This window comes from Sipha flava, unplaced genomic scaffold (assembly GCF_003268045.1).
Source record: "Sipha flava isolate LNK unplaced genomic scaffold, YSA_version1 71_pilon_pilon, whole genome shotgun sequence".
Taxonomy (NCBI): domain Eukaryota; kingdom Metazoa; phylum Arthropoda; class Insecta; order Hemiptera; family Aphididae; genus Sipha; species Sipha flava.
In genome coordinates this window covers 2,566,990-2,594,227 of record NW_020273611.1, presented here as the reverse complement: position 1 = coordinate 2,594,227, position 27,238 = coordinate 2,566,990, and the positions used below count along the sequence as shown (strand labels likewise).

General features: G+C 30.0%; 1 protein-coding gene across 1 annotated transcript; it reads left to right on the top strand.

Moving 5' to 3' along the window:
• Nucleotides 1–550: 550 nt before the first annotated feature.
• On the top strand, nucleotides 551–27,238 carry LOC112692185. Its single transcript, XM_025566759.1, has 3 exons — nucleotides 551–734; nucleotides 829–950; nucleotides 13,887–27,238. The coding sequence occupies exon 3, from the start codon at nucleotides 13,942–13,944 to the stop codon at nucleotides 26,899–26,901; it is 12,960 nt and encodes a 4,319-aa protein (XP_025422544.1). The 5' UTR covers nucleotides 551–734; nucleotides 829–950; nucleotides 13,887–13,941; the 3' UTR covers nucleotides 26,902–27,238.

Genomic DNA, 27,238 nt, shown 5'->3' with positions numbered 1-27,238 from the left:
TTTAGCGTTTATTTACGAGTGCTGGTTATCACTAGAATTGTTGATCATAATTTAATTTATAAACGATGTTCGGTTTTATTAGATAATAAAAGTTACATATTTTTTCAATATTTTAACAAAAGTCTTAAAAAAATTAAAATATTATCCTAATTTTGTATAATTCTATATCATTTTATAAATAGTGATTTTCGTTACATTAAATAACATACATTTAGATAATATCAGAAGGGGCAATGGCTCCTTTTTTCCCCTCATGAATGTCTCAAGTTACATCTTAAGTTATTTTCAAGTTACATCTTGTTTAATATTTATTTATGTTTTGTGTGAAATTGGAATAATTAATATTACTCTAACACTAAATGACGATTAGCGATGTGTCGTTCACGTACGAACGGATCTTTATTGAACGGCATTGTCATTACGGCAGCTACGCTATCGATAATGTCTTCGTAGTTGTTATTGACGACGCCTCCATAGCTGTTTTTGATAAAATTTCCTTAGTAGTTGTTGATAACGCCTCCAAAGCATTTGTGATAACGTGTGCCGTCACCCGTCATCGTACGAATTGTGAACGACAATAGCACCAATGTTGAAGCTACGCTGTTTATTTTCGTATTCGCGACGCGCGTAAGTTGAGTAATATGTATATTTGACCATTAATTTAATTACTTTATTTGGTTCATATGTGCTTTCATTCGAACTGATGGTTCTGATATATAATTCTGGTGTTGGTGGTGAGTAACTGTATATTTGAATGTTAATTATTAGCCTTAAGTGAGCGCTCTCATCTAATCATCACTAAAATTGTTGAACTCATGGCTGTTGTAGTTATTGCAAAAACTATTATGATGGCGTTTTGTGTTTGGTGATGTCATTGCTGGTTATTAGTCTGTGTGTACCGTTTGTTTGAGAAAAATCACAAGTGTCGTGTATATCAAAGTAGTCATCATGTAAGTACATCATATCTGACTCTTGTTGGAGATTTTTTAAAGTAGTTTTGAATGGAGCGTGTGTAGTATCAATGTTTAATGTATTACTATGTAATTTGGTCAATGGCAACTTCACAATTTATTGTATAGTGTTGTACCATATCTTAATATCCACTTTATAAATAACAAATCCCGTCATTCTAGATTGTTTAATTTTGGGTCATAGTTACTGGTAATCATTAAGTTTGCTATACAAAAATTGCTACTTCATTCTAAATTAAATTCATTGAGTATAAGTACTATCTACATTGTAAATAATTTTTCTTAAGATTCTATTGTTATGAACTTGAATAATTATCAAATGTATATATTATATTTAAATTACCTGGTTTACTTGAGAGATATTATACTACTTTATATAAGAGTAATTACTATTTTGATAAATAAAAAATTTAAAAATGAAGTTGATCTTGAATATTTATCAATGTGTATATATTATTACCTGAATTACCTGGTTCACTTGAGAAATATTATGCTGCTTTATATCAGAGTAAATATAAGTTACTATATTGATAAAAAAAAAATAATAATCAGACTGATCTTATGATATGGATGCTGATGAGTTAATTAGTGAGTGTTTCTTGAACTGTATGTATATTATAGTTCAGCGGTTCTTAAACTTTTTTAAAAAAGTACCACTTGAGTATATTATCAATCAGTCACTTACTACTAATAATTAAAAATAGAACTGTACAAACTTTACATAGTTAAATACATTTATTTTAAATAAAGAGGCAGTGAAATACTAAAATAAAATTATTATTTATTTATGAATACAAATTTATCAGTGTTTTTAAATTAATATATGAACTAAATATCAAGTTTTTAATTTCTGTTGTACTTCCATGCGGCCTTCCACGTACCACAATTTGAGAATCGCTGATATAGATGGTAATAATTATAACAGTAATTTATTTACTTTTCTAAATTATTAATATTTTTAGCAAATATTGTTTCGTTTATAATTTTTCAAATGTCAGTTCACAATGCTAGTACAACATCTTGTTAAAAAATGTTAAGGACATGAGTTGAATTGATTGCCCAAAACAATTTCTTTTTTAGCTGCTGTTAAAGTAGGCTTGTTGTTTATATGTTCTTATTCAATACCTCTGTTTTACCAACATCCAAAGTGTATTGATTATTTAAGTATAGACCTATGTCTATGGAGTAATGAAATTTTCATTGTGGTTGACTCTTATATAAAAAAATGTAATTTATAAGGTTTGTTAATACTTTCCACTTAACTGATAGAATATTCATGGCTAGTTAATTTTTATATTAATAAGTGTTCTTTATCTATTTATCTTTTGCAAAATTTGTCAAAATATAAGAGTCTTTGAACTCGTCAACCTTATATTTTATTAATATATAAATGAGAATCTGAATTTGAATTTGAATCTTCAATATTCAGTTAGTAGCAATTAAAAGAATTCTATTATGTTTTCTCTTATTCTGAAATAACAATTTTTCAATTAATACTGTAAGTCCAATTTATCCATTTGTTTTCATTATTCAAAAATTAAAATACATATATCTCAATAAAGACTATATGATTCTATAATCATGTATATATATATAATCATTTATCATCAGTTATCACAAAACAAACTGACTTTTTCTAAAAACATTTTTGTTGAGTATACTAGTGTAATATGTATTTTGAAGATTTTTTTTTCATCAATGATTTATAATAATTTTGTAAAAATTAACTAAACCATATAATTTAATATAAGCTTAGCACAAGTTTCTGCTAATTCTGCTTACACATAATAATTAAAAATAAGCATAAATATTATTAGTATCATTTTATAAATTATTTTAAATATTACTTAAAGAAAAAAAAGCAGTATGAGATGTTATGAAAATTAACTTTAAAGGGAAAAAAGAGAGAAATACCAATACAATTAAGAATTATTTTAAGGTTATTGGTGTGTAGGTCGGGGGTATAGAAAATCAAGCCAAGTGGAGGTTTAGGACAAGGGTGACCGACCCCAAATAGTTGGGATTAAAGTGAAGGAGAAGATAAAAGAAGATTTTAAATATTACTTTAGTATTATTAAAATTTTCCTTGTGATTTATGTCTTTATTTTTTAAATAAGAACCTACAATTGAATTAATAAACATTTTATATAAAACAATTCTTATAAATATACTTATTAATGCTATTGGTTAAATTAATTGTCTATTATAGTCAGCTATAAATCTATTTTAAAATAATCAAAATTTATTTACATTTTACTAATAATAAATAAATGTATTTACAGAATTATATTTATTAATTTTATAATGTAAATAATATTAAATAATGTAAGTAATATTAATGTGAATTATGCTTTAACTATTAACGCATAGTAACATAACTATTATAAATATTATTTATTTATTTTTTCTTATATTAATATTTTGAAAATTGAAGATTATTATTTGTAGATAATGTTGATATGACAACATAAAATTATTAATTTTATTATAATATTAGTAATAGTATTGCACAATGATGTATTTTAAATTATTGATATTGTATTGCGATATAAAAAAACGATATCAATATTAAAAAACTATACGTATATCGATATATTTTATAAGACTAAAAACAACAATACTTAATACAACATATAATTTTGTTTTTTGGAATTGTTATATTACATTTTTTTTAATGTGAATTATATTATTATAAAAAATAAAAAAATAAAAATAATACTGAATTAAAATTACTGTTACATTATTTACTTTTTATCTAATTTAGATACCTCCATGTTTTATATAATTGCCTCCTGAAAATATACATAAAATTATAAGTATTTAATTAAAATATACTATATTTAATTTTTTAATACTATTATGTTATCCTTATGTAGTCCATATTTTTCTTTTAAATATGAATTTAAAAAAAGTAGTCGATTAACTCAGTCTGATGATAACCAATTTCTTCTTTTGCTAATAACTTGACCAGCTTCATTCAACAGATTTTCACCTCTTTCAGCTAGACATACTTGAAAATATGGTTTAATTGAACTCAATGAGATAAATTTTTTTGATTTACACAGTTGCATATGTGATTTGAAAGTAGTAATATTACAGCTGTATGCAATGACAGACTTACATGTAAAATAATAAATTTGTTTTTTTATTTAAATCCTTTATATAATTTTACTATCTATTTAAAAGCCAAAATGTTTTCATTTATAACTATGGTCTCTAGGTAATAGTACTATCGTAAAATTATTTAAAATAATTAATTTAAGTAATATATGTATAATAATAAATAAATATTACTAATAATGAACAATAGAGAAAAACTAGATTTTTGACAGTAAAAAACAAGAATAATTATAAAAATCTAACTGTCGCAGCAATACACATTTATTGCAGGGGCCTTATCTTATTAATCATTGTTGGTATTTATTGTTCTTTGATATTAATTCACTATTAGAATTTTAATAAACAGAAAATAAAAATTTTTGACAATTATTTATATGGAGGAGAAGTTTTAAAATATTAAAATAGAAAAAATATACTAATTTAATTTATTTTTAAAATAATTTTAAATTTTTTGTTTTAGACAACAAACTAATTTAACTTTTTTATTTAATTGATTAGGGTAAGTGTACCAGTTCTAGCCAATTTAAGAAAAAATAAATTTGTTATAATTTTTTTTCTTTAGTAAAAATTAAAATTTTTAAACTTTGATATTTAATTACCGAGCTCCATGTTATTTTCTTTCTATCTATATAATTTATATTTTAAAAAGTCATGAGGAAATTTTTTAATCTTCAATGAAAAATAAAAAAGTAAAATGCACCAGTTTTAGCCACCATTGTAATATTTGTGGTCATTGTTTTGTACCATTTCTGGCCTCATCAGATTACATTTTTTACTTTACTTAAAACCATAATCATAATCATTAATGATGCTCATAAATAAAATTTTGATTTATTTAATCATTATATACAACACTATTTAGGTAATAATGAACACTTTAATTTTTATATAATATAAGTATATACTTAATAATAACAGTCTTTTGTTACTTTAACCCTTCACTGCATGATTTTTTTTTTTTATTCAAAAAAAATGTTTTTATATGTAAAATACCCATATAAATAATGGTAAAAAATTCGATTTTTGTCTTCTAAGTAATGATTATGTCAGTTTTTTATGAAATGCACCAGTGCACTTCCATGCAACTTGTTATTAAAAATTCTATATCGTATAAGTATATATATATTAGAAAATCAATGAAACATAAAACAATGTTATGCAATTATTAATGCAACTCTAAATAATAAACAAAATAAAAAAAATACCTGAGTAATAGAAAATTAAATTTTAGGTAGTAGGTAAATAAATGCATAGTAATATAAATGACAATGTTAATTACTGTGAAATTCCACAAAACAATTTCTTTCTGTGTTGCAACACAAATATAAAGTACATTTGGAGCACATGGCAAAATACTGGTATTTACATCCTGAATATCTGCAAACTCTTCTCTTTTTTTTCGAACTGTGGCTAATGTTGGTAACCATCCATTGGGATTTGTTCTGAAGGAATCGATGCTGTTGGTGTTCTCTTTATTCTTTTATTAAGTTCATCTTGCATCTGATTTTCTACCTTTTTTTTTTATTTCCAAGGAATCTTGACAAAGTTCGATTGCCAATTGTTCACGAAACTGTTCCAACTCCATTGATTCCCCTGTTACCCTTTTAAATAAAATCCAGGCATTTACTATAGACATGTCGATCAAATGATAAAAGATTTTCATATACCACTTTTTCGACCTCATTATAATCCTATACTTTCCTATCATTGAATCCATAAGATAAACTCCACCCATATGTTTATTATTACCTCGATTATTTTAGGTCTATTCACAATAATAACGCATTTTTTTTTTTTTATCATATCTTAAAACCGTAGATTTTTCGAGTTCCCCGACAAAAGTAGAAGTGACATGAACTACTTTATTATCTTTCCAGGCTACAGCAGTAACAGGAACATTTTCTAATACTGTAAAGCATTCTTTGGAAAAACCTCCTTTTTCATCATTTGTTTATCATCCGTCAATAAAATATTTGGAAATCGATTTTGTCTGAAAGTTCCCACGGTATGGATTCCTTTTTTTTCTAGGTATACCATAACAGGTAATCGAGGTATAATAATTATTGAAAAATAATTTGTGATGAGCATTATTTGGTCTTTTTCTGGACATCCTTATTACAACATTCCCGATAGTTTCAAAATCTAGTTCATTTGCTAAACGCTGACTTTCTTTATTTTCGTTGCCAGTATAAATTTCGAAGTTATACCCATAACCAGATACACCACACAAAACAAACAATTTGTATCCCCACTTGTGGGGTTTTAATGGAAGATACTGTTTTAGGTAGGAAACTGCTTTAGTGGGACATAGTTGTTCATCTAAAGAAATATTTTCTTCCATTGGCACAGAGCTAAATTTATCGTTTAATTTGTCAACGAGAGGTCGAAATTTAAAAAGCCTATCACGGTCTGTATTATTTCTATGTAAATCTTGAGTATTTTCATTAAAATGCAAGTATCGCCTTATATTTTCAAATACGTTTACACTCATGCAATTCTTAATAACAATATTTGAAGTTTTTTCGGACCAATAGGATCTAGTATTTGGTACATGAACAATTGACATCATAGATATAATACATAAGAAATGTTGTACATCACTTTTTGACATTTTAAACGGTTTATCGGAGTTTGTTTGGATGCTGTACAGTGTAAATTGTTCTGCGATATAATTTAGTAGTTCATCATCAAAGAAATAGGAGAAAAATTCTTTAGATGAGGTCATTTCTGTGATACAAGACGGCAAAGGTACTTCACCAGAAAACTTAATAAATTCAGGGTTTTGTATTAAATTTCCTTTTCGCCATGTAGGATTTAATTTTTTTGTTTTTACAATATTAGATTGGTTTATATTTGGTGCAATTTTATTCGAATTACCAAGGCGTTTTCTATTTCTAGTATTAGGTGTAACTAGTTTAGTTGGAGAACAAGATGTAAATGGCAAAGTTTCAGAATCGGGGAACTTTTATGACGACGGGAGAATGACTAAACGACACGATAAAACTAGGGACATCAGTGTCAACAATTATAGGATAATTGAGTAATTGATAATCGGTTGTTGTCGATTTCTCTTATAAAACTGTTAATATTATCTATTTCATCTATAATATATAATATAGTCGTCGTTTTGAAATATTTCCTATTAATAAATACATCTTTGTTAAAACTAAACAAATAACATGTATAAGATGTATAAAACATCTAAGCAATAACTAACCGGTAAAATGAAAGCTTCGTCATCACTCAGATCAGCGAACTCTTCGTCACTGTCTATTGGAATTTCAAGAATTTGCTCAACTTCATGAGGTTTCATATTGCGAGCCATTACAATTAAACGAATAATTTTTATTTTAAATATAATAATCAATGATATACTTAAAACGAATCGATAACTTTCACTCGTTCGTTACGGCACGCAACAGTTAGTAGAGTACGCGTGATAGTCGCTTATAAATTATAAATTATATATTAGATAATTACTTGCCAATAATGCATGAAAGGGCACTCATGCATTGCAAGATAAAACATGTGTACAAAATAATCAATCAAATATTATTCCCTAATTTATCAAAATTCTAAAAATAAATATGTTTCTCCGTGTACCGATATTTTTTCTATTAGTATAGTACACCTATATAGCGTTCGTACAGCTGTTCAAACATACTCCCATAATCAGTTTTGCTGTCATCATAATACCAAAACTTTAATATGTAATTATATAATGTGTAACGCCATCTATTAGGGAAAAAATGTTCTCATCGTTAATATTAAATAATATCAAATTATTATCAAAATTGTTCTGATCTTTTTCGGTTCAAACATAATAACCAAAACGGTTTTATTATGACATGCACCAGTGCACGTACATGTAATGAAGTACATAAGTGTAGAGAACCTTTTTTTACTATATAAACAGTCTTTTTACTTAAAACCTAAAATCAAATATTAGATAGATAACACTGTTTTTAAAAATTAGTTAACATTTTTACAAATAAAATAAAACAAAATATAACCTGAATAAAACGTAAAATCAAACAATTTATGTACCTATAAACAAATAAGAATAATTATAATATTAAAAACAAAATATATCAATACCTAAATACTTTTTCAGTCAATATTAATTTAGTAAAATTTAATGGGCAATTTTTAAACTATATATTAATAAGAGCCAAACTTAGAACTTTCTATATTTATTGATTTCTAGAATACTACAAATCCCTCTTGAATTTGATACTTCAGAAGGCTTGATTAATTGTATCACATTCTCATAAGTATATCAAATTTCATCATCCACATCTGACCATTTCCATCCTGATCCACTCATTATCATTACACTTACTAACGCCGATGTTGGATTTGTATCATTAATAACGCCAGGAAAATATTCCTCTTCATATTTAACAATAACAAAGTCACCAATATTGTATTCATCTTCAATGTCATGATTACCATTTCTGTCACTATCCGAAACAAAAGGCACTTATTCTTCACAATCCGATTCACTGGATACTACAACTAGATTTCTTTTCTTATTTTACTTCACACATAATTTTTTTTCTGAGACCTTATTTTTTTTTATTATGTTTATTAATTAATGTTTGCTGCTTTTCATCATCTTGTGATTTTTTTATTTCAAGCCATTTTTCTGAAGTTACAACAGTAGGCACTTTTACTCTATTTTAAGATCTAGTTGTTGTTGATATAGCTTCTGGCCATTTCATAACATCAGCCAAAACTTCATTTAAACTTTTTTTAGGGCCTGTAGATGGTGGTGTAATTATTGTATTATTTGGTTCTTGATTAGATATGTTTGGTGCTACAGGTACATGTTGAAGTGGACTTATCGCAGAATTATTTGCAGAAAGAGATATGTTTTGACCAACTTCTGATTGATCTTAATAATATTTTACCCAAATATCATATAGTTCTGATGCAGAAATATCCCCTTCCCAATCAGTGTTCCTCTTTAGTATGTCTTTAAATTCAGTAAGTCTGTTAGGAGGTATTATTTTTTCCAAGTACTCTAAATGTGTTAATAAAGCAGATGGAGGTGTTATAACAGTTGGAATATCTTTTAGGGTACATTTTCTATAGTGTACTGCATCAGGGTTCCAAGGGTAAAGACCACAAACCCGAAAACCTGACTTAATTGACTGTTGAAAATTACCACTAGTAAGAATATTATGCAGCAGTGAAGGAATATTATGTTTGCTTATTTCCCTACCATATCATGATCTAATCGCCATTGACGTATAGTGCTTTTCCATTTGGATTTTAATGGAGCAAAAACTGCTACATCCAAGGGCTGCAAAATATGAATTGTATTAGGAAATAAACATATTAGTATAATTATATTATTTTTGCAAAATTCACCCAAATGTATGGTTAAATGTGATGCATGTAAATCTAAAGACATAATAACCGGAAATTTTACATTATATTTTATTAAATAAGGGTGAAATACGTTACTGAAATATTCATAGATAGAATGGTTCTCCCGTCATCCATCCACTGTCTGTTTTTCCAAGACCCCAATAGTTTGGAGCAGAATTGGCTATTTCTTGATTCATCCTCTTATATTTGTATATTGTTAATGGTGGGGCAGTAACACCAGCAGCACTAATAGTGAATAATGTTGTAATGTTCTCCTTATCTGATTTGGCTGATGTGTCATACACATGGGTACTTTTTTCTGCCAACACCAAATATCCTTTTGGGTACAGATAAAATTATGTTTCATCTAAATTGAAAACTCTTGTTGGATCTTTTAATATTTCTGAGTTTGGACCTAATAAATCTTCAGTCTCTTTAAACCAACCTCTAATTTTAGCTTCAGTGATTTGGCCTCGCGCTTTATTAATATACTCAGATTGCTTTTGACTAATTTCACTGTGTTGGCGCATGAAACCTTCAAACCATTTTCTGCCTGGTCTACCATCTATAAAAGGGGTACTTATGCTGTCTTTTGTTGAAGTCACAATTTTTTCAACGGTATCCAACAACATTAATTTATTGATTGGAAACCCCATTTTAGCGACGGTAAGAATCCAATTTACCAGTTTTGCCTCAGTTTCTTTAACTAATACTGCTTTAAGGCCTACTTGATGGACACTATCTGGAGATTTTCCACTCAATTTATTGCGCAGAGTAGATCTAGGATCTTTGTACATTTTGCTGGCCTGAAGTACATTTAAAGAACCATCTTTAACAGCATTTAATGCCAGTTGAATTTTTGTAGGAGAATATTGGAAACAACTTTCTTCTTACACCTTGACTTTGTAAAGAATTTTTGTTTTTGCCCATAGTTTTTTTTTTTTATTAAAAATACAATTTATACTAGAAATAAAATAAAAATGTTCAAAACTGGTACATTTGATAATCACCATTTGTTGCCACCGAGTGGCCCACAACTGGGAATATTAATAAATTGATGATGTACCTGATTGGCAATTGTACTGAAAACTGTGTTAATGTTGCTAATTTACTTAATGTAAGGTGTAACATAAATCTTCAGTCTATGTTTACTATGTGGAAACACTTTTCTTAAAATTAGTTAAAAATAAAAAACGAAAATCTATATTTATATTTTGTGATTTTCTTATCAAAAATATAAGATTTTATAAAATCTGATACTGAAAAAAAATATTGTTAAATAGTTAAGAAGGTGTTATCATTAATTCATGGAAAAATAAAATAAAATTATACAAAAACATACAATGTAGCTCACTCTGGTTTAAAGATATTCAATATACGCTTAATAAATCAACACATTATTGCAATTGGCCAGAATTGGTACAGTGGCCAGAACTGGTACACTGACCCTATTACAAATGGAATTTTTTTTTTTAATGCATATTTTAATAGCATATTTATTGATTCTTTAGGGCATTAATGTATGGATATTTTAAGTTTTTTAAGGGCATAAAGTCACTAGCCCTATTGATATACATTCTCAGAACTTTCAAGTAATATAAAATATTATGGTTTAAACAAATCTATAAGACAGTGGGTCTTAAATTATTGTTTTCTAAAGGAAAATACATACTACAATATTTAAATGGAAATAATAGGATGAAATATTAGTGATATTACATATCTCTATATTATATTATTTATATATAATAGCTATACCAGCAATTTTTATGATTTATGGTTATTGATTAACATATATAATAAACATTATATAGTCTATTATATTTATATATCTATATATATATATAAAATAGTACAAATTGTAGTGTGTTTTGTAATGAAAAAATTTAAATTAAAATGTTATAGTATTTAAATCTAAACTATTTGCACACATCAAAAATGAAATTTTTTCATGAAATTAACATAGATACATCATTGTTAAAATGTTTAACTCAAACATAAAACACTAAATAAAAAATGACTGTTTTACTTTCTGTAATTGTCATTAATTATTTTTTAGTTAGTCTAATATTGGTACCCCCTATAATTTTGTTCTTAACATATACCAATTTTTGAAGAAATAATATTGAAAGTAAAGGTTCAATACATTTTGTTGAAAAATCATATATAAGTGGCCCACTGAAAAATTATTTAAAAAAAATGTAGTGAAAAAAGTACGATAATATTTATTCTTTTTACAACTTTTTATTGATGTCACATGACAATATGTTGAGAAAATTAAATAAATAGTATTTTTCAGTATTGATTAAATCCAAATTTGACTGACTAATAGTGAGTTCTGAAATTATTTGAAATTTTTCAATGTAATAATTTTTATTAACTGATAAAAATGAGTAATAAGTTATTATTAATTACCTATTGGAATCTTTTACTAAATTAATTTTTGACCTTACTAGTTTTTTTTTCTTGACTTACTGTTTTTATAATTATTTTTTTATAGTTAGTTTTTATAGTTAGAGGTTTTATAGTTAGTAAAGGAAATAAACTTGGAAATAAGTTTTTAAAAATGTATGACATTTTTATAATGTTCCGTGATATTAAGAAGTTGGAAATCTGACTAGAAATATAAACATCAGTATTATTCTGTTAAGTTTATCATTACTTAGTAATATTTTTTTAATTTTGGTGTAAATCATTTTTAATGAAATTTAAGTGTTAAATCCTGGTTATCCTTTTTAATGTATTATTCATACATATTTACATCTCTTAACCTCCCCTCTCCCTCTTACTGCATTGATTTTTAATGTATTAATTAAAATTAATGTTCATATACAAGTTCCCTAAAAATTCTTGTATTGTAGTTTTCATAGCACAAGGATGGTTTAATTTTCAATACAGTTAGTCTTAACCCTTTCAGACCCCCGGGTCACTTTTGTGACCCAATGTTTCATTCTTCAATTAAAAATAAATTGTTAGTGTACAGCAAACGCTCTGTATACATAACGATGTATAAAATTCCGTAGAATTCACTTATCTAATTATCATCTTATTGACTTTATTTTAGTGTATTTCCGTATATTTATAAGAAAAAATAATGTGGAAATAATTGTTCATGTTTTATTTTCATTTTTGATTTATAAATACGAAAATAATAATAACATCGAGTTGTACAATAATTTCCTAGAAGAATATTAGCTACGTAATCTAATAATATCATTTTTACTCTTACATTTCCATTATATCGAATGATATGATTGTTTGAATTTTGGGTCACATTTGTGACCCACCGGTCTGTGTGACATGTTACGTTTATTTTCACTGATATTTATTTCATTTATCAAACGGATTGTGCTGTTATACTAACGCATTTCTATACTCAGCGGTACCTTATGCAAACTAATTAGTGTAATTTTTTATATTGTATTTTATGAAAAATTAATATTAAAAAAAAAAATGTCTCATAAATTACTAGAATGTAATTTTTAAGAATTATTATCGGACGGTTATAATTCTGATATTGGGAGTATAGATGATGAGGATGAATTTTTTCCCGGTGATGAATTTCAGAATTTATTAAATTAATTTGAAAATGAGGATGTTTTCTGTGACTTGCCAAACGTCTCTGATAATAATAATACTACTTTTAATGAATATACGCTGGAAAATAACTTTCCAATTACTAATAAGCAAAATATAAAATGGTTAAATGAACCTTTCCAAAGTTTAACATTAAAATTAGATGAATTAGAAAATGAAGTTCACCCTAAATCTATGACTTCAACAATAGATTATTTTAATCAGTATTTTCAAGACGATTTTTTTAATAATATAACATTTAATACCACGTTATATACGGTTCAAAATTCAAAATTTTATTATTTTTATATTAAGGTTTTAAAAATTGGTTTTTACTATTAATAATTTAAAAAGTTTTTATTTATTTTATTAGAATTAAGCATTTTAAGTTGCAGTTATCGAAAAAGAATAATCGATTTTTCAATAAATATTTAAAAAAAAAAAATAATGTACCTACAACATTTGTATACGAAATTTTATTCCGCACAAGCCGATGGATCACTTATGTGACCCTACTTGTTTTCTTGGTAAAAATAATTAAAACCCCCTAAAAATTGGTGAACATTTTTTTTTTAACCTATTTATTCAATTGAAAAAAAACTCAGGTCTGAAAGGGTTAAACATATAGAGTAATTTTTATTAATACTATTTGAAGTTAAAAAAAAAAATTTATTCTTATGAAATCTATTAACTTTTTATTCAAATTTTCATCACATAATAACATATCATAAATATCATACAATAAAAATACAATCATACAATAAAATGTAAAAAGAGATAGATAACACATATTTTTGATAAAATTATAATAATTAATATGCGTTTATTATTGTTTTTATTCAGGTGGACTATTATATAGGTAGTCATTTTTATTTTGACTGATTATCTCTTCACCATCATGGATACTGGTAGGCAGCAACCAGATAAAAAACAACTGTTGCAGCAACAGCAACTTCTTTTACAAAAACAATTACAACAACACCAATTTTTGAAGCAACAGCAACAGCTATTACACTCACAGACACAATCTCAGCAACCGCCGCAGCAGTTATTACAAACATCACAATTTCAACCTCAGTTACAAACACAACCGCAATTCCAGCAGCAGTTAATAACCCAACAACAGATATTACGTCGTAAGCAGGTTATGCAGCAAGAACACTTGAATAAGCAGCAAATGTTTCAAGACCATCAGAAAAAACAAGAGCAAGCACTTCCAGAACTTTTTCAATCGCAAGATACCAATACTGATGGAGAAAATCATCAATTTGTACAACATCCACGGCCACAAAACATCCAGCAACAACAACAAGTATATATGCAACAGCAACAGCGACAACAACAAGATCAACATATGCAGTTACAATCGCTACAACAAAAACAATTACAATCAAATTTTCAGCAACACCAATTTATTCAACAACATCAAATTATTCAACAACAACCAGAACCTCAAATTGTTCAACCTTCACCTCAAATGATACAACAATCTCAGGTTATAAAACAACCACAGATTTTACAAAAATCCCATTTGATACAGCCGCAAATTATACAACAATCTTACCATATACAGCAACCTCAGATAGTACAAAAATCCCAGCTTGTACAACAATCTCAGCATATAAAACAACCTCAGATCATACAACAATCACAAATTGTACAACAACAGAATCAGTATACTAATATATCATCTCAACAACAAACAACAAAACAAACTCCAAATACTCAGCAAATGTTAAAACAACAGCTACAGCAGTTAATGTCTAAGAACAAGAAACCACGTATTGTTGTTTTAAACAATCAACCACAGCAACAACAATTTACACAGCAACCACAACGTGTACAAACAGCAAACGCAACAGGTCAACAACAAATGCAATGTGTTGTTGTTACAGGAGCTGGTCAACAACAACCTCAACAGGGTCCTCGTATGATCTTCACTGGTCCTAGTCAACAAATACAGCAACTACAGCAAGTAGTTATACCAGGTTCCAGTCAACAATTACCGCAACAAATTCAAAACGTTCTTAACCCATGCTCTATTCAACAACAGCCACAGCAGAAACAGCGTGTTATTGTCTCAGGTGCTTGCCAACAACAACAACAGCCACAACTAGTTGTTGTTAACTCCAATTCATCAGGTCAGCAAAATCAACAATTTATTCAACAACCACAAGTTCAACAGGTTGGACAACGTTTTGTAATTGGACAGTTGAAAGCTTCACAGCAAACACAACAAATTCAATCACCATCACAACGTGGTATGGTTTTAAACCAGCTACAGCAACCATTGGTCCAACGACCAATAACAGTAAAACAACAGCAGCAACGCGTCGTTATTGCAAATCAACAACAGTTATTGAAATTACCCCAGCAACAATCAACTCAATCAACATTGCTCCAACAACAGTTGGCACAATTATCAAACCCCAAACAACAGAAACTGCAAAATGTGCAACAGCATAAAGTGACTCAACAATCATCTCAAAATGTTGTCATTACCCAACAACAACATCAGAAATCTAACGTAAAATTGTCGGATCAAAACTTGGTACAGCAATTATACGTAAAACAATCTCATCAACAGCTACAACAATTCCATATCCAAACTCCCCAAAAACATGTACAACAAAATAATCAACAGCAATTGCTTCTCCCTAAACAACCAATACAACAGCAACGTAATCAAAAAACCGAACAGCAACAAGAGCAAGTAGAACAAACATTACATAATGCTGTAATAGTTGAAAAACTTCCACGATCCGCGCGTCTTGAGCCAGAACAATTACAACAGCAGTTCAAAAAACAGCAAGAAGATCGACAAAAACTTGATAGCCATTTAAAGTTACAACAACAACTGAAACAAAAAAGACATCAGCAACAAAAACGTATCGAAGAAAATAAACTTAAGCAGAAACATGAAGAATACAAACTTCGGGAACAAGTATTATTGCAGCAACACCTTAAGAAAACACAGCAGCATCAGTTACAACAGGAGTTACTTACCACACAAGATTCGTCAGAAAATCGTAAGTCGTTAGTAATTGTTCAGCATAATGAGGATCAACAAAACACTGAAAAATCAACGACAAATTGTGAAAAGCCAGTGAATCAATTACGGATTTTGACTAAAGATTGTTCAAGTTACAATAATGTTACAACTGATGAAGATAATCTGGTATTGTCTTCTTCGTCAGATGACGATGAAGATAATGATATTTTAAAGAAACAACGACATTTATATCGCGAAGCTGAACATCTAGTTAGAGAACGATATAAAGAGCTGTCCATTGCTCTAGGACATGATTACCAAGTATATTATGATGCTATTTTAAGAAACTGGTTACTTGGCGAATTATCTCTAGATGAATATGATCGTGAAATGCGTAAGGTGTTTTATGTATCGTGGGCGTTAAGATCGATGGTTAAAGATAATGATAAAAATATCAGTGTTTTTACCAATGGTACTAATACACATTTAACAGTTACAGATTCAACAACAATAACTTCTGGTAACACATTTGATTCATTAGTAACTTTAACCTCTAAAACCACAACTGGGGTAGAATCTTTAATTCCAAATTCAAAAATTAGAACAGCATCATCAATACCTACATCAAATGAAAAAAATGCCCAGATATTTTCCACAACACAACCAATAACAAATGTTAAGTCTATTCCATGGATAAATAATTTAATCAAAGAAACTGATACAGATATAAAAATTAAAGAAGCGATTGCTGTTTTAGGAAAACGATTGCCATTGCATAATGAGTTTATATCTAGTTTGGCAGCTTGGTTACCACATTACTTACTGCGACTGGAACGACGGTCAGCTCGAGCTCAAGGTATTACTGAAACTGGACATCCTTTACGATTATACACTTACTTAGATTTGCCCCAAGCGCATGGATATATTGACCACTGGTATCCTAATGTATCCGGCAGTCTGGTTCGTTGGTTTTGGCCCAATCGAATTCCATGTAGTCCATTTGTGATGGATAACAAATTACAACAATCATCGTCTCTAACTTTTCAAGAACAAGAGCGAATTGAAGTAGCAGGTGCTACAGTTGCAGCCATTTTACTTGGACCACCACCATATACTGATATTCCATCGATATTACAACAACATGCTATTCAAAAAACAATAGAATACAACCATGTAACACAAGCTAAACAACCAAGTCAGTGTGAGAAAAGTTATCCGATTAAATTTAATACATACGAAACAAAGTGGGCTCAGTGGTTACGACTAAAAGAACAAAAAAAATTAGATTCCATAATTCTTATACGGGACAAATATGCAAAATTATTGCATGAGCTTAAGGCAAAAGGCCGAAAATTAAAAAGTTATGAACGTCGACTGATAAAACGATTGCGTCAATTTCAGGATCGTATGTTACGACAGCGATGTAAAACGTTAGCACAGTTTAAGTTACAACTTCTAGAGACACAAATCCGGATACGTAAACGTTTTGATCGGTCATGGCATGAATTGCCAGAAAAAAAATACCAACAGCAACTACATACTAAAACTGCTACTGTAACAAACATTGACGATGAGATGGATAAGGATGAAAAAGTTTATGTTGAAGATCGTCAACATCATTTGTTAAAGCGAAATTTAGGCTCGTTGGAAGTGTTACAGAAAAAATGTGAACAATTACGGAATAATATTCAAAAGTATGAAAATCAGCTAATGCCTTATTCTACTAAGAGTTCGGTCCAATTATTGTATGACAAACAAAAATACTGGTCAAGCTATCGAATACTGCTGTCTGTAAGAAAACAATATCGGATTGTCCAAAAATACGCGGATCGTCTTCGAGAATTAAGGTATATAAATTGTCCATGTGGTGTGTCAGATAGGCACTCGTGCATTTATCAAAAACAAATGTATTTGATGCGAAAACAATTAAAAGTCTGCGACGAGAAAGAATTATATCCTTCGGTTGATCGGAATGTAGAAGAAAATGTGGTGACCAAAAACCGAAAAACTCCATTTAAAAAGAATAAATTGAGAAGTGGAAAACAAAAACTCGGTGAAATTAAAAATACTGTAGAAAAAAATGATAAATTAAAAATTAATAAAAAAGGAACATTATTATCAGAGAAAAATGAAAACTCAGTAATTATTCCTGATTATGGTAAAACAGCAGTCACAAATAACAATACAGCGAATACTATTACAACTAATACAACATGTTTGTCATCAGTTAATACTCATAATTCTATAATACGTGGTCCAGAGATCTTAGAGTCGCAAACTAAAGATGAATCACATGTAAAGGATATTACAAAACATGGTGCAAAAGTTAATTATATGCCATCTCTAAAAAAAACCGTATCATCAACTCGGTCTGATGTATTAGTCAATAGTGGTGCGCACCAAAGTTTTCTATCACGAAATGGTCAAAATAATCATGTAAATGTTGCGGATGCTGCTACTCGTGCTGCTGAAGCAGCACTTGCTGCGTTCCGGAAATCGCGAAACCAACGTGATCGAGATACTGATAAAAAAACTAATAAATTCAAACCATCTGCTCAAGTAAAAAAACATCAATCGATGAATGGTTACATGAAGTTACAGGGATGCTTAAAAGAGCTATGCCACAAGCATGATATGAATCAGGTATCTAATGTCAAGTATCAAGATGATATGGGCCAAGGAAGAGATGTTGAAGAAAAACAACCATCACATTATCTTTATGTCGGTGGTAGTAGTTATTCATCAGATGATATTTCAGAATCGTCATCTTTCAGACCGTTATCACCTCTATTACATGACCTTCGACAAGACCAGTTATTACCGATACCAGTAAACAAAAGATGGTCTCAAGCTAATGATGAACTACATTCTTTTGAACCGTCTCCGTTTCTAATGCATCACAGTGTTAAATCATCAGTACATAAATTGGAAATTGAACGCGAACGAAATCAAAGAAAGTTATTTGAAGATGCCATTCTAAATGCGGGAGGACATTCATTTCTTACTTCGCTTCCCGGTCAAAGTTTATGTAAGATTTCTGATTCAGCAAACTGTCCAGTAATCAATAAATTACCTACCAAAAAAATAAAAAAATCAAACAAAACGATCCCGTTAAGAGATGATATCGAATTACATGAACAGCTGCATCAAAATGAAGAAAAAAAGCAGCAGCAACAATATAGTGATAAAAGTGAGCCTCATCATAATCAGAAACGATCTGATACACAAAGCGCTCCAGTAAACTTACCACCGTCACAACAGAAGCCGATAATAACAATAGATTTGACATCAGAAGATGAACGGACACAAAAATTACAAACAAATGAAAAAACTATAAGTTCTCGGGCACCCGCTCAAAAAACACAAAAAGAGTTGAAAAAAACAAAAGTTTCATCGTCAAAAAATGAACCAAAAAAAACTAAAGACTCATCGTTAAAAAGTGAACCAATACGAACAATAGATTTATCATCAGAAGATGAACGGACATTCAAATTGCTAGAAAGTAGAAAAACTATAGGTTCATGGTCTGCTAGTCAAAAAATACAAAATGATCCGACAAAAATAAAAAGTTCATTGTCAAAAAATGAACCGAGAAAAACCAAAGGCTCATTGTTAAAAAGTGAATCGATACAAGCAATAAATTCACCGTCAGAAGATGAACGTACACTAGAATTACTAGAAAGTAGAAAAATTAAAGGTTCATGGGCAACAGATACTAAAAACCAAAAGGACCCGAGAAAAACTATTGGAGTATGTTTAAATACAGAAAAAATAACTTCTCTAAGATTAAATAAGGAGCCTGAACAAACTGAAATGGAGGAACAACCAAATCAAGACTCTTATAAAAATAAGTCACGTACTAGATCAAAACGAGATGGTCGAAAAAGACACAAACATAAAACCATTTCTACCAATGAACAACTACCATTGCCAGAACTTGAAGTAGTTGAAGAATTTCAATCAGCCAAGTGGAAAGCGCCATTGACACAGTCGAATAAAAGACCTGTTGCATTTGATGAGAACATAAGTATGAAATATCCTATAAAAAAATCATCAAGAAACAGGAAAATAGAGTCTTCAAAATCAAATAAGATTAAAAACATTGAAGAACTAGGTCCCCTTGACAGACTGAATTTTCCAAGATTTAATCATAATGTTCATGTACTTATTAGTGAGTACCTACAATATATTGGGAATTTACCACAAGATCAGTTGCATGATAAAATATTACCATTTATACAGGTATTGCGATCATCAGCGTTGTATGCCAAATATAAATCAATCATTAATAAGTTACTTGAGTTACAGCAGAAATTGGTTGTTCAGTTTAATAAACAAAATTCTTCGACAAAATTACAGAAACCATTATTTGTTGACGAACAAGGAAAAATTATATTGGATAATTTGCGCCATTTATTATCCGAATATGGGCCGTCTCAGGAAGACATTCGTCAATCTACAGCGGCCGCAATTCATAATGAGCAAATTAACGTGACTGTAGATCAATTTATTAATAAAGTAGTTGCTGATGATAATCTGTGTCTATGGCAAGATTTATGGCCCGCGTATGAAGATAAACAAAATGAAGAAAACATCGTTTTCTTGGACGAAGAATATCAATTGCGCCATATTCAGCAGTTAATTGATCAATATCATTCTAGTAAAAATGAATTTGAACAAAAATCATTACCATTATTACAACAACAAAATCAACAGTATGGATTGCATAAACAAGACAGTCTTAAAAATGAACTCATTGAAAGTCGTAGATTACCGAAGCAAATCAATATGCAGTTGAAATCACCCGTGTTAGAAAGACCAAAACAACAATCTCCTGTAAAACAACAGTTACACCAGTGTAATCATAAAATCAACTGTCTTCAACAACTCAAAGAGTTAGAACACCAAGAAAAATTAATACTTAAACAAAAGAAAAATCTGTATCAGCAAACGCAAAAAAGACATGAACTTCAAGAACAAGAATTGCCTTTATTGGATCGACAACAAAATTGTAAACAAAAAAATGTTTGCGGAAATATTAAATTAAACGATCCTGCTGAATGGAAACTAGGTAAATTCGTATCACAATCACAATGGTTTAATCCTCTACGTCCTCTCCGTGAACAATTATTTAACAAAGCGGTTTTAGATAGAATTCAACTGTATCTACGTAAACTTGAGGAAGTAAAACAACAGCCTGAGGAGACAGAACAACAGCTTAAAGAGGCAAAACAACAGCCTACGTCTACAAACGATGATTCTCAGGTAACAACTAAATCTGTAATTCCGGAAAATATTGTGAAGGAAGTTTATCATGGATCCTGGAAAACGCATAGAGGCTCAACTTTATGGTGGACTGAGGTTGGTATTTATAGGAAAATATCAACGTTAGTCAAAGAAACCCCAGTGAAATCTTCTGCATATGCTTCAACTAAGCCCATCTCCAACACACGGCAAATAACTATACCACAAAAAGAAACAAATCCAGCAGAAGTTATCACCAAGAAAATTATACGAAATAAATTAACTGTTAATGAAAAAGATGAAGTGCAAAAATTAATAGAACCCATTGCACAAAGTTTTTGGACTGCAAATGAACAGCGATGTTTGATGTTGCTATGTAACAGTATAAAAAAAGTCACTGAAGAAACAAATTTACATTGGGATGCTATGGTAAGATTACAAAAAGAACGAACCGGATTGGTAGGAAAATATATGGGTGAATTGGATCAAAAATTGCAAGATAAACAGCTATCTCATACATCGCATCCTGTTAATTTAGAGCTTGAACCATGTAAGAAATCCGTCTCTAACGAAGGTTCAAATAGACACATTTTAAAATCAATGGTGATCGGAACGGAAGAGAAGATTGACATGCATCCAAACTGGCATCAAATAGATATTAATCGACAAATGCACCAAAGATATTGGAAAATGAATTTATTGAAACTACATGATTTGAAGTTTACGAAAAATTTAATTAATCGGCATCTTTATAATCTGTTTGAAGAAAGATATTTACGTAGTTGTGTTGAAAATCAGTATGTAAGTATGGCTATGGTTTTTATGCCATCAAAACCACTAAATATAGCTGATAAACAAAAATTATATTTGAAGTTGGAACAGCTTTGTTCAAAAACTGTGCAACCAAAGAAAGTTTCGCAAAAAATAATAGAGAAACCAGTATTACCGAAAAATATTACAAAACAAAAATACTCATCACAAGAACAGTGTAAAGTGCAGCAAAGAAATAAAAAAATCAAAGGTAAGCTGATCAAACAACAAAAATTGCTACAGAAGTCGACCGAACATAGAGGTATCTCGCGACAATCTAGTACGCGACCTTTATCTCCTAAAATACGTGAAGAAACGGAAAAAGAAACTCAATCAAAAAATAAACAAGAATCACAATTGAAACAAAAAAATCAACCAAAACAAAATCATCAAAGAATACGAAAGCAAGTAACATTCAAACCGAAAATAGAAGCGAATTTAACTAATTTATCTTACTTACGGGAACTAATGTCTCAAATTGAGTTGCTAAAACGTAAACATATATGCCATCAACAACAATTAGGAGTCATCAAAATTGATTCAATGGACCCTCAACCTAAAGTATTACAGTTTCAAAATATTGAATTTTTCCTTCGAAATTTAACGTATCTGTTACATCAACAAATAACTATTTATCAAAATAAACTAAATGCTTTAAACGTGCACAATCAAAAAAAAGAAAATGAATCATTAGCATCACAACAATCTATAACTTCGTTCCATGAGCCTTCGATAAATTCAGTAAATTTAACATCACAATTGCCTTCAATTAAATCAGTGATATTAAAACCACACCAACCGCAGTTATCTGAAAATTTAATAAATCCTATAGTTGCGGCATTGGAAACTAATAAACGTGAGTCAGATATCTTGGAAATGGAGCAGAATCTGAAACAACAATTGGGTATATCGTATAATAAACTGAAACCATTGATGAAATTATGGCAACTTTCAATTAGATTTCCTGAACGTTGGTTGCATCAACAATTCGATGGTTTGAAACAGGCGATACAGGCGATAGATGATCCAAGTCGAATTTTTGTTTATCAACCTTTAAATAAAAATCGAAGGAATAAACGGTTGACATCTGTTTCACCAAGTGCTGCGGCTTATGGTTTATGGAAGCAATTTCTTCGGGTTCGTGAATATTTTTTATGGCGGTGGCAACGGAAACAAACATTGATTAATGAATATTTAATGGCATTATACAGAGAAAATATGTTGACTGAGCAACATTCAACGTATTCAATGTTATTAAAAGTGCAACCATCGATGTCTGAAAATAAATCTGAGACATTGCGATTAACTTTAGCGAATCCGTGGTCATCCAAAGAAAAATTATCAGTGTCTACATGTACAACACCACAGAAAATATCGTCAGTACCAAAGTTATCTTCCCATAATATTACATTGAAACTGCAAAACTCTTTGATGTCAACACAAGAGTCATTAACTTATTCAGCCTTATTGACACTAACAAAACCATTTACATCCAAAGAACCAGTTTCAGTGGTGTTGATACCTTGCCAACAATTTACATCAAAACAAAAACGTTCTACTCCTTCAATGACATTAAATTCACAACTATCACCGTTAAAACAAAAATTGTTGATGTTATTGAAAGAAAGACAAATAGTAACACCAAATCCTTCGAATTATTTGTCAGTAACTACATGTAATCCTATCTCAAGTGTTAACAAACAATCGATGGGCCAATTTAACAACATAAAAAAATTACCAAAAAAAAGACTACTCCGTGATGAAAATAAGAAAAATGATAGCAAACGACTTAAATCCATATCGACGAAAAAACCTATAATGTCACATAATTCAGTTAATTGTGAACAATTTCAAAATGTACAATCTATGCACCATACTCAAATTAATAAATTACCTAATATTAACGATAATAAAAACGATATCATTGAAATTATAGATTCTGATGATGAGATCCCCGAAAATGAATATTTAAGCGATGAAAAAAGAAACATAATTCTTAAAAATTTGACATCAAAATCCACATCTAAAACTGATATCGATGAACAAGTATTTGAGTCAAGTATTTCAAGTGAATTGAGTATGAAATCTTCAAAGATAAATTCGATTCAGTCTTCGGAAATATCGACATTGGACGATTCAAGAAATAAATTAGTAAATAACTATACAGTGGATGGTTCTCCGGAGAATGTTGGCACCTATAAAATTAATAGTAATTTTAACCAAGGTCGATGTATAGCTCGTACTATAATTACCGATATTGTTGGACTGCCAATGCCTATATTTCGTGATCATGGATTCATAAATGGCACAGTTGAAGAAGTGGTACACTCTCGGTTCATGACCACAATCTTGTCCATGGAAGCTGCATCTTCAATTGAATCGTATATACCATCCCAAAAATTACTACCGTCATTCAAAAACATAACAAGCCCCAATTATAGTGTGCCTAAACCTATAAATAGTAATAACATAGAAGAGTACAATATAAACAGTAAAAAAACTTCTGTATCTGCCAATACAACAATACCATTTTCAATCGTTATGGATCGGATAGAGAAATTTGAATCATCCAAAAACATTAATCCTCAGAATGGTTGTGCTCGGATTTCGGATTCTGCTTTGAAGTCCGCAGCCAGAAAAGCCAGGATACCCGAGGGGCAGACAAATGCATTCACAACAAGACCATCAAGACCAACAGTTACTAAAGTCACGCCTTTAGATGAAAAATCGATGACAACTGTTGCTCGACCACCAATTAAAAGATCTATGTCGGCTATAGTAACCACCAATTCGATAACTGATAGTGAACAGTTTCCGACTCCCAAAAGATCCGCTTCGGTAGCGTTTATAACATTACCATCATACACAGTAGCAACGTCATCACTGCCTTCAGCTGTTGGACAACACAAAATATCAAAATCGACCGTGACAACAACCACTATCGATAAAAAAAAAGGACAACAATCAGCAATACAACCAATCAAAAGGTCCGCATCCGTGGCATTTTCGTCAATATCGCCACTTTCGTCGAAAAATACACCATTCACTGACATTCCAACAAAAATGTCGTTCTCATCTTTAGTGACAACTACTTCCCCCATGTTAACATCTCCAGAGTCGTCAGTGAAAAGTATAAGTCGGTCTGGGGCGATCAAACGTTCCAAGTCTACTGTTATAACTACCATCACACCTACAGAAAATACCGCCACAGTTAATGACATTTTGACATTAATGACATCTACATCAGCGACAGTTACAAAAACAATCAACAATGAAGCGCCTAAAACTGCAGCTATAATAAATGAAACTAAAAATGTTAATGACCATTCTAATATGAATATGAATACCATAAAAGAAGAAATACGATTGGTGAAGGTGAAACGGACTACATGTCCCACTGTATCTACATCAATGGATGTGACGGCTGATGCGTGCAAGCTGGTGGTATCCGCATGTGAAGATTTCGTCCGGGCTATGGTGATGGAACGAATGTCAAAAACTGGCCGTGGTATTGGTACACTAGAATTGCGCCGGCGAGATGGATTCCACGCGGCTATTGCGGCTGATGAAGACATTCGGCCAACTCCAGAATATTGTCGGACAACGGAGACTATGCTGTATCCATCATCAAAATTTGATTTATGTAAGGATAGCAAAAAACTATTGGTAAATCAACAAAAACAGCAAAAAAATGTAACTACAGTAAATGAACATGAAGATGAAAAATGGATAATTCCAGATCAAAAACGTTTTAACAGTAAGCAATGTATCATCATGGATGACAAAACAAATAAACCTAAAATATTAACAATCGAGACGGTAGTTGAAACTAAATTCATAAACACTACTACCACTGCAAATAACAAACAATATCCAACTTTAAAAACCGTTTCTGCAATAAAAGTACAACCATCATCATCAGATCATACAGTTTCGGAAACTTCTGCCAGAACAAGTGGTATTGTAGTTCAGAAAACTGCAAGAAGATTGTTACCAAAATCTCGTATGGCAACTATCAAGAATCCTAGTGTGGTTAACAACCAACAATCTAAAACAATTACCTTAACATCAAACAGTAAAGAACCAATGGAATTTGTTACAACTCCGTTGACTAAAAAACAATCTCAAACAGAAAAATCATCTTTTATCATTACTGAGACGTCAAAAACACCTTCTTATATTGGCACTAAGACGTTGGATGTTATAATACCTGAGTCTAATTCTTCAATCAACGTAGTCAAAAATATTAAAACTTCACGTGGATTTTTCATTGAACGTGGGCGACCTCTTTTGCGTCCTCCGTTTCAGAAATGCCGTCCATTTGGAACGATAGGAGCCTCTAGTATCTTGGTTGCAGCAGAAGCTTCAGTTAAAAACAACGCCACTCATGCTTACTTCAATAATTGTGACATGGAATTGGATGCTAGGTGTCAAACAAATGATGAAATCGGTAATGACGTTTGGAATTTTGTTGAAGAATGTGATGGTAATGGTTTACCGTCTGTCAGCCGACTCAGCAGTTTTTTAAATGACAACTCTGCTGAATACGATAATGTAAAGGAGAAAAAATTATCTAAATGTCAACAACAGGTGATACTCGAGGTTTTCCGTCAACAACAGCGACATAAGCAGCTAGCTAAAGAATTAAATCAACAGGTCCATGAATATCAGAGCCACCTGCCGGAATCACCAGAAGTGTTTCATCAAAAATTTCTAAAGTTGCAATTTGAATCGAAAAAAGCATCACCAAAATTGCCACAAATTTCCCAACCTCAAAATATTACCAGTCAGCAGGGACTGGTAAGTTGGTAAACAAAATAGATATGGTATCATTAACTAAAAATATTTTCTCTGACTCTTATAATAATTTATATATTTAGTTTTTACTACTATGTGTGTTCTAATTACCTTCATGCAATAATTACCATTGTTATTCCATTGAGATATTAATTGAAAAACTAATTTTTTTTCATTACTCTTTCATATTTTGTAAATAGAATATTGCCGTTTGATATTATCCTAGTTTTCAAATTTAAATATTTTATAAATCATAGTTCATTATTATATGTATGAATAAACAGAGTATGTTATTACAAAATACGACTTGATTGTAATTATTGTAGGTTGCTGAATATTTATTATGATGTAT

Bases quoted from the DNA above. Each gene is read 5' to 3' on its own strand.
- LOC112692185 (XM_025566759.1), top strand. From the start codon at position 13,942: ATGGATACTGGTAGGCAGCAACCAGATAAAAAACAACTGTTGCAGCAA.